Consider the following 10,222-nt stretch of genomic DNA (forward strand, 5'->3'; position numbering starts at 1 on the left):
ATAAAAATAAATAATTATATAAAATTATAATTAATTTATTAATAATTATAATAATTAATTACACTAAATAATTAAATTTTTATTTAATTAATAATTTATATTAATTATTTATATCATAATTAATATTAAATATTATTTATATTTATATTATTATATTAAATTAGCCATTGCAAAACTAGTCGTTGCAAAATTAGCCGTTAGAAACTAGCCGTTACTATGTTACCGTTATTATTAATAAATTAATATCTTATTACTCTATATATACAACTTACATATACTTCTATTCTCACACTTTCTTCTACTCTTCTTCATCTTCTTCCGAGTTTACGAAATAAAAGTTCTGCTGATATTATTTTTTGTTCAAAAAAATGGATCCAAACCAGCTCAACTCTTTTTTCAATTATTTAAAAAACTTTTCTCAAATTCCAAATACACAACAATCTCAAACCTCAAACTCTCAAGGTCCAAATCAAAATTTCACACTTCCAAGTTCCAAATATGTTTCAAAATCTAAATTCACAAAATCTTCCTAATTTCAATTTTCAAGCTCTTTACAATAATCAATTTCCTATATTCCAACCACAAAATCAAACTTCACAAACACCACATTTTTCATTTTCATCCATATTTAACCCCTCTGTCGGAAATGTTACTCCAACATTACTGCCGTTTCCAACTCAATTCAGTGCATCAAGGCATAACTCATCTGGTGTTGGTGGCTCTTCTAACCCATCCTCTCAGACTCTGATACAATCGAGTCCAAATTCGCAATATTCAGATTTTGCAAACCCTCATGGATTAGATGCTATCGACCTCAATGATGATGATATTGAAGATAGGAGGCAAGATAGTATTCAACACTGGCATTGGAAAGAGGATGAGATGCTGATCAGTGCATGGTTAAATATTTCAACTGACTCTATAGTTGGTACCGATCAAAAGGGGGAAATATTTTGGAGTCGAATTTTCAGCTACTGTGTAGAATTTTGCTCCGACATGACAAGGGGGTAGTTGCATGTAAGAAACGATGGTATAAGATCAACAAGGCTGTTGCACAATTTGCTGGTTGCTACGATCAAGCTAGTCAAAACATAAGGAGTGGTTCGAATGCTGATGACATAAAGGAGGTTGGCCTATAAACTTTATTCCACAAATTATGGTAAAAAATTCACGTTTGAGAGGCATTGGAACATATTTCGTTTGGAGAAAAAATGGAGAAGCCAACTACTTACACAGAGTGGAGGCTCAAAGAGAACCAAAGTTAGTGCAACTGGAGCATACTCATCCTCATCAAACCCAGATACACCGTTGGCAGACAAACCCAGATACAACTGGAGCATACCCATTCGGAGTGTTGCAAATACGCTTTGCAATTATACGTGGTCCAGCTCGCTTTTGGAAAAAGAAGAAGCATCCCAACATAATGAGAGCTTGTATTATATTGCATAATATGATTGTTGAGGATGAAAGAGACACTTATGCAGAAAATTTTTCTCAAGGCTTAGAGTATGATGATGACGAAAGTTGCTTTTCACAACCTCAGCTGGGAGAGGAAGATTTTGTTCCATACCATCAATTTCTCCAAAAAAATGCCCAACTTCGAAATAGGCAGCAGCATAGACAACTGAAAGAGGACTTGATTGAACATATATGGCAATCTCACAATGTTTGTCGTCAACTATAGAGCTTCATTACGTTTTTCTTTGTATTAAATAATTTTACAAATTAGTGAAATCCCAAATTATATTTTATGTGTTATTGTTATGTATGAATTTATTTAATATTAATATCTTTTAATAGTGAATTATTTTTAAATTTATAAATTTAAAATATTATTGAAAAATTAACTACATTAATTTTAAGTATTTTAATTAATTAATTAAGTGGGACCACAACGAGGACTAAAGTTAGTTCCTCCTAATGGAGAAGAGAGAGATGCTTTGAGTTTCTATTTACTGTTTTTGACGCCAAAGCTGATGTGGAGTTACTTAGACCATCTCCAGTAGGGAACTCATCACAGTCCGTGTTTATGGCCCACCTGTCATAAAAAATAACTCCACATCAGCTTTTGCGTCATGAACAGTAAATAGGAAGTTAGGAACTCAAAGCATCTCTCTCTTCTCCATTAGGAGGAACTAACTTTAGTCCCTATTGTGGTCCCACTTAACTAATTAATTAAAATACTTGAATTTAATGTAATTAATTTTTTTCAATAATGTAATTTAAATTTATAAATTTAAAAATAATTCACTATTAAAAGATATTAATATTAAATAAATTCATATATAATAATAATACACTTTTAAAATTAGCCGTTGCAAAACTAGCCATTGCAAAATTAGCCGTTGGAAACTAGCCGTTACTATGTTACCGTTATTATTAATAAATTAATATCTTATTACTCTATATATACCACTTACATATACTTCTATTCTCATACTTTCTTCTACTCTTCTTCATCTTCTTCCAAGTTTACGAAATCAAAGTTCTGCTGATATTATTTTTTGTTCGAAAAAATGGATCCAAACGAACTCAACTCTTTTTCCAATTATTTACAAAACTTTTCTCAAACTCCAAATACCCAACAATCTCAAACCTCAAACTCTCAAGTTCTAAATCAAAACTTCACACTACCAAATATGTTTCAAAATCCAAATCCACAAAATCTTCCTAATTTCAATTTTCAAACTCCTTACAATAATTAATTTCCTATATTCCAACCACAAAATCAAAATTCACAAACACCGCATTCTCCATTTTCATTCCCCTTTGTCGAAAATGTTACTCCAACATCTCTTCCGTTTCCAACTCAATTCAGTGCATCAAGACATAACTCATCTGGTGTTGGTGGCTCTTCTAACCCATACTCTTAAATTCCGATACAATCTAGTCCAAATTCGCAATATTCAGATTTTACAAACCCTCGTGGATTAGATTCTATCGACCTCAATGATGATGATATTGAAGATCGGAGGCAAGATAGTATTCAACACTGGCATTGGAAAGAGGATGATATGCTGATCAATGCATGGTTAAATGTTTCAATTGACCCTATAGTTAGTACCGATCAAAAGGAGAAAATATTTTGGAGTCGAATCACAGCTACTGTGTAAAATTTTGCTCCGACTTGACAAGGGGGTAGTTGTATGTAAGAAACGATGGTATATGATCAACAAGGAAGTTGCACAATTTGTTGGTTGCTACGATCAAGCTAGTCGAAACATAAGGAGTGGTTCGAATGTTGATGACATAAAGGAGTTGGCCTATAAACTTTATTCCACAAATTATGGTAAAAAATTCACGTTTGAGAGGCATTGGAACATGTTTTTTTTGGAGCAAAAATAGAGAAGCCAACTACCTACACAGAGTGGAGGCTCAAAGAGAACCAAGGTTAGTGCAACTGGAGCATACTCATCCTCATCAAACCCAGATACACCGTTGGCAAACAAATTCAGATACAACTGGAGCATACCAATTCAGAGTGTTGCAAGCACACTTTGCAATTATACGTGGTCCTGCTTTTTTTGGGAAAAGAAGAAGCTTGCCAACATAATAAGAGCTTGTATTATATTGCATAATATGATTGTTGAGGATGAAAGAGACACTTATGCAGGAAATTTTGCTCCAGGCTTAGAGTATGATGATGTCGAAAATGGCTTATCACAACCTCCGTTGGGAGAGAAAGATTTTGCACCATACTGTCAATTTCTCCAAAGAAATGCCCAACTTCAAAATAGGCAGCAGTATAGACCACTGAAAGAGGACTTGATTGAACACATATGACAATTTCATAATTCTTGTCGTCAACTATAGAGCTTAATTATGTTTTTCTTTGTATTAAGTAATTTTATAAATTAGTGTAATCTCAAATTATATATTGTGTATTATTGTTATGTATGAATTTATTTAATATTAATATCTTTTAATAGTGAATTATTTTTAAATTTATAAATTTAAAATATTATTGAAAAATTTTAAGTATTTTAATTAATGAATTAATTAAGTGGAACCACATCGGGGACTAAAGTTAGTTCCTCCTAATGGAGAAGAGAGAGATATTTTGAGTTCCTATTTACTGTTTATGACGCAAAAACTGATGTGGAGTTACTTTTTATGACAGGTGGGCCATAAATAGGGACTAGGATGAAGTCCCTGCTGGAGATAAATAGAGACTAGGATGAAGTCCCTGCTGGAGATGGTCTTACACCACCTCCAACGGCTGGTTCCCATTCAACTTTTTCTGACATTTTGGGGAACCTACCGTTGGAGCATATCATTATTGAGTCCCAGCACATTGTTCAAGAATAGAGAGTCTCTACTCAGAGGAACTCGTTGTAACCAATAATAACTTGCCACTTGGCAAGTTATTATTAAAAATAAATAATTATACAAAATTTAAAATAATTAAATAATTAAATAATAATTAAATTAGTAATAATTATAAAATTATATTAAATAATTATATCTCTATTTAATTAATAATTTATATTAATTTTTTATATAATAATTAATTAGATTAAATAATTAAAATGCTAATAATTAGCCGTTACAAAACTAGCCGTTGCAAAATTAGCCGTTGGAAACTAGCCGTTACTATATTACCGTTATTATTAATAAATTAATATCTTATTACTCTATAAATACCACTTACATATACTTCTATTCTCACACTTTCTTCTACTTTTCTTCATCTTCTTTCGAGTTTACGAAATCAAAGTTCTGCTAATATTATTTTTTGTCCGAAAAAATGGATCCAAACTAACTCAACTCTTTTTTCAATTTTTTACAAAATTTTTCTCAAACTCCAAATAACCAACAATCTCAAACCTCAAATTCTCAAGCTCCAAATCAAAACTTCACACTACCAAATATGTTTCAAAATCCAAATCTACAAAATCTTCCTAATTTCAATTTTCAAACTCCTTACAATAACCAATTTCCTATATTCTAACCACAAAATAAAAATTCACAAACACCACATTTTCCATTTTCATCCATATTTAACCCCTATGTGAAAAATGTTACTCCAACATATATGCCGTTTTCAACTCAATTCAGTGCATCAAGATATAACTCATTTGGTGTTGGTGGCTCTTCTAACCCATCCTTTCAGACTCCGATACAATCTAGTCCAAATTCAGAATATTCAGATTTTGCAAACCCTCGTGGATTAGATGCTATCGACCTCAATGATGATGATATTGAAGATCGGAGGCAAGATAGTATTCAACATTGGCATTGGAAAGAGGATGAGATGCTAATCAGTGCATGGTTAAATATTTTAACTGACCTTATAGTTGGTACCGATCAAAAGGGGGAAATATTTTGGAGTCGAATTCACAGCTACTGTGTAGAATTTTGCTCCGACATGACAAGGGGGTAGTTGCATGTAAGAAACAATGGTATAAGATCAACAAGGCTGTTGCACAATTTGCTGGTTGCTACGATCAAGCTAGTCGAAACATAAGGAGTAGTTCGAATGCTGATGACATAAAGGAGTTGGCCTATAAACTTTATTTCACAAATTATGGTAAAAAATTCACGTTTGAGAGGCATTAGAACATGTTTCGTTTGGAGCAAAAATGGAGACGCCAACTACCTATACAGAGTGGAGGCTCAAAGAGAACCAATGTTAATGCAACTGGAGCATACTCATCCTCATCAAACCCAGATACATCGTTGGCAGACAAACCCAGATACAACTAGAGCATATCCATTCGGAGTGTTGCAAGCACGCTTTGCAATTATACGTGGTCCTGCTCGCTTTTGGGAAAAGAAGAAGCTTGCCAACATAATGAGAGCTCGTATTATATTGCATAATATGATTGTTGAGGATGAAAGAGACACTTATGCAGGAAATTTTGCTCAAGACTTAGAGTATAATGATGTCGAAAAATGGCTTATCACAATCTCAGCTGGGAGAGGAAGATTTTGCACCATACCATCAATTTCTCTAAAGAAATGTCCAACTTCGAAATAGGCAGCAGCATAGACAACTGAAATAGGACTTGATTGAACACATGGCAATTTCACAATGCTTGTGGTCAACTATAGAGTTTAATTATATTTTTCTTTGTATTAAGTAATTTTACAAATTAGTGTAATTTCGAATTATATATTGTGTATTATTGTTATGTATGAATTTATTTAATATTAATATCTTTTAATAGTGAATTATTTTTAAATTTATAAATTTAAAATATTATTGAAAAATTTTAAGTATTTTAATTAATGAATTAATTGATAAATTTTCTGTTGGAGATGGTCTTAGAGCCTTGCCAAGTTGCATCCGAATGGACTGGGGCCAAGTCATATTTGGAGAATCAAAGGGGGGTTAACTGAAATATTTGAAAGAGAGTGTGAGACAGTGAGACACCCAATAGTTACACCAAGCATACAAAGTTGATGACGTGTCATTGCAGTTGTCAGAATTTTTCTCCACCAAAAGAAAAAAATATCTCCACCGTGTTCCAGCAGTGCCTCCTTGTTGGACTCGAAGCTCTTCCCCTGTAATCTAACAATGGCGCTCTCTGCAACATTCAAGCCTTTTTCACCTCAAAGCTTCAATCTTTACTCCAAAATCCGCAGACCCTTTTCCTTTCACTCTCTCACTTTCCTCAAGGTTCGCGCTTCAACCACTCTTGATTATTCCAACGTCTCCGCCAACCCAAAACCCTCACCTTTGAAGGTAATAATAAATTAATAACTGGCTCTTCTAACCCTTTATTCCTTAAACTGTTTATTTTACTTATGTGATCTGTGTTAAAAATTGAAATTTGGATTTATTTTTATTTATTTTATTGTGCTTGTGCATGCCAAACTTCAGAGAATTTGTGTGACTGTGACTCATGATTTGTACCCTTTTTTTATTCTTGATCAGACTAGTAATTGGCAATGGAAATTCAATGACAATTCTATAAACATCTATTATGAGGAACATGCGAAGGAGGCTGAGGAGCCTTCCCAGAATATCTTGCTGATGCCGACTATTTCTGATGTCAGCACTGTTGAGGAATGGAGATTAGTAGCTGGTGACATTGTTCAGCGTAACGGCAATATCAATTGGCGTGCAACCATAGTTGATTGGCCTGGTCTCGGCTATTCGGATCGGCCGAAGATTGATTACAATGCCGATGTATTGGAAAGATTTCTGGTTGATTTCATCAATTCACCCACTGGTCCAATAAAACCAGGTACTGGGGGAGGCCATCTTATTTTGTATTAAATTAGACTAAGATTTATATAGCTTTGAAGTATATTTGTTTAATCATTCTTTTTATCTTCATGGGATGGTTAGGTTGCAATTGCTGTTTATCTTTCTCTTTTCATTTTTCATACTTTAAATTCTTGTTCCATAGCAATTTTCATTTGTATATCTGATTCTGTGTGGGGTTTAGTTTGGAAGTTTGAGTAGTATTTACAAACTTAGTAACTTCCACTATGAATTTTTGCTAAGGTACTTCTTTATGGTGCTTTTGGATATTTCTTAGGAAAATGGAAAGGCCTTTAGACACTAAATAAAGGATAGCTAGACCCAATTGGTGGATATATTTCTTCCATTGTATTCTTGAATATTTATGCCTATCACAAATGATGATTCTTCTTGTGAATTGTTGGAGCAATGTATGCCTTATGTTTATCCATTGTCTTCAGTTTGCATTATTTCCTCAAGGATGTATATTTCTTTCCTTAAGCAGTTTGATATGTCCAACCAATCCTGGATTGTATTGATTAGTGCTTAGACTGCTTACGACTAACATTGTCCGTTAAACTAGAGAACGATTTGATAATATTCGGAGGAGGGCATGCTGCATCAATAGTGGTCCGTGCGGCAAAAAAGGGTTTGGTGAAGCCCAAAGCTGTAGCTGCAGTTGCACCAACTTGGGCTGGACCCCTTCCTATTGTGTTTGGTCGAGATTCCAGCATGGAAACAAGGTAATGTTTCTGTTGCACTTCTTTTTCCGGTGATGATCATATTTTTGTTACTCTGCATTGCTTTCTGGTCACTACTTAAAGGGAAGCAGATTTAACCTGATTATCTTAAATATTAACTAAAAATCAAAATAATGTTGTCTGATTTGGCCAAAGGAACACTAATATGAATAATATAACTGGTTTCTCTGCTCTTTCTCTAATAAACTTTACAGATATGGTCTTCTAAGAGGCACATTAAAGGCTCCTGCAGTTGGCTGGATGATGTATAACATGCTTGTCAGCAACGAGAAATCAATCCAATCACAGTACAAATCCCATGTCTATGAAAACCCGGATAACGTGACTCCAGGAATTGTGGAAAGCAGATACGCATTGACAAAACGAAAAGGAGCACGATACTTGCCGGCTGCTTTCTTGACTGGGGAATTGGACCCCGTAACATCTCGTGAAGAGTTCCTCGAACTCTTTGCGGGGTTGGAAGGAAAGACACCGGTCTTGGTTGTATCAGCCAAAGGAGCTCCAAAGAGGTCAAAGGCTGAGATGGAAGCTCTTAAGGGAGCCAAAGGGGTGAGCAAGTTTGTGGAGGTTCCAGGTGCACTTCTTCCACAAGAGGAGTATCCTGCTATAGTTGCACAAGAGCTTTTTAAGTTCTTGGAAGAATACATTGTCTCTGCTGTTTAAAGTTTAAACTTTGACACTTTTTTCCCCTTAATAATATATTGAGGTTCTGTAACTTTTCCCCTTTCCTATGGGAAAATTCTTGTAGACTCACAAGTTTAGTATATCATTGTTAATCACACAAACATTTAAGTTGGCAATACCTATAAATGATTAAGTGTATCTTAGATAAAGTTAGTGGGTGCACTTAATAATATTAGATTTGTCATTTGTGTCTAGATAAGGATTCTGCGTATATATGTAATTTCTTTTAATTTGCTTGTAATTTCTTTTCCATCGGCTTGGCTACCAGTCTACCACGCCGTTTCAACTTAAAAAAGAAAAAAGAAAATTCCAACTTTGTTCGCTATTTATTTTGTTGACACATTGACTTCATTATCATGCAAAATTACTTTTAATTCTCCGTTGTTTTCCCCTTCTTTCCGTTGTTCAATGTATAAGGGGTAACAAATTAATCTTTGGATGATAAAACACATTACAGATGTAATTTGATCCTTAAATTAGTTATAAATATTCATGTAAGAGCAACTGTTCTTTCGTGGAATTCTAAAAAATATTTTACATTAACTACAATAATATTGAAGATATGTACCCAATCTTTTTACTAATGAACATTATAGTGTTTATTTACATTTGTCTCTATAATTTATTATACAGTGAGTACTTTCTTTTCACGGTTAACATCAATTTGGTCCTTAACTACAATTTTTTTTTTCTAATTTAGCTAATCCATCAATTGATAAGCATAGACTTAAATTGATTCCATTTTTTTCTTTTTGAATTGAATTGATGTCAACAATTTATTTGTTATTTATTATTTATGGTTTACAAGCTAATGAGAATCGAACTTAAAGCATTGGGAAAAAGAGTAGCCTAAGAAATTATAATAGACTTCAAAAACCATCATCACAAAAACTAGCTATTATGGTAAAAAAGCACAAGGTCTTATGAACTTTTTTTTTTTTTTTTGCAAGTGTTGGCTCATTGATGTTAGATTCTTTTTTAGGTATTGGTTCCACGATATAAAACTCCATAGAAACTACATCAACTGAACTTGTTTCGGTTATCAAATTAATGTCAATTTAAATAAAATTAGGATTAAAGATGTTATTTAATCTTTTATCATTTTCAATCTCTTCCACAAATTAAACAATTTTACTTATATTCGATATACTAAAGTATCTAATTAGTCTAAATAACTATACACTATTTAACTACATGCTCTGAATTTTTATCTTCCTAATGTTTGTTATTGATAGGGTAAAAATTATGATGGAGAGCCTATAATATATTGAGTATTGAAACGAGCAGAAAGAGGAAGTTCGAACCTACGGCTGGGTTTGATTTAAACTATGCTTTCGTTTAGATTTACAAAAAATGAGGAACCTAATATATCTATATAGTTGGTTCTTTCAAAAATAATGGTTGGTTTACATTGAGGTAGAAACTAATAAGTTTAGGTATATATATATGGGACCATGCAAACAGCTCATTGTTGCCTAATAACTCCTCCCAATTCATTCATTTGCATATGCCACAACATCCAATTTTCAAACCCAATTAAATTATTAAATACAAAACATTGGTCTCAATCGTAGTTGCAGCCACT

The 10,222-nt window shown here is 33.2% G+C and overlaps 1 protein-coding gene across 1 annotated transcript; it reads left to right on the forward strand.

The window, feature by feature from the left end:
• On the forward strand, window positions 6,327–8,874 carry LOC107633213. Its single transcript, XM_016336856.1, has 4 exons — window positions 6,327–6,688; window positions 6,881–7,193; window positions 7,776–7,935; window positions 8,148–8,874. Exons 1-4 carry the CDS (start codon window positions 6,521–6,523, stop codon window positions 8,614–8,616), a joined length of 1,110 nt encoding a protein of 369 aa, XP_016192342.1. The 5' UTR covers window positions 6,327–6,520; the 3' UTR covers window positions 8,617–8,874.

This window comes from Arachis ipaensis, chromosome B01 (assembly GCF_000816755.2).
Source record: "Arachis ipaensis cultivar K30076 chromosome B01, Araip1.1, whole genome shotgun sequence".
Lineage (NCBI taxonomy): Eukaryota > Viridiplantae > Streptophyta > Magnoliopsida > Fabales > Fabaceae > Arachis > Arachis ipaensis.

Coding starts and splice junctions, on each gene's coding strand:
- LOC107633213 (XM_016336856.1), top strand. CDS start 6,521: ATGGCGCTCTCTGCAACATTCAAGCCTTTTTCACCTCAAAGCTTCAAT. Junction 6,689..6,880: donor CAAAACCCTCACCTTTGAAG/GTAATAATAAAT, acceptor ATTCTTGATCAG/ACTAGTAATTGGCAATGGAA. Junction 7,936..8,147: donor GATTCCAGCATGGAAACAAG/GTAATGTTTCTG, acceptor TAAACTTTACAG/ATATGGTCTTCTAAGAGGCA.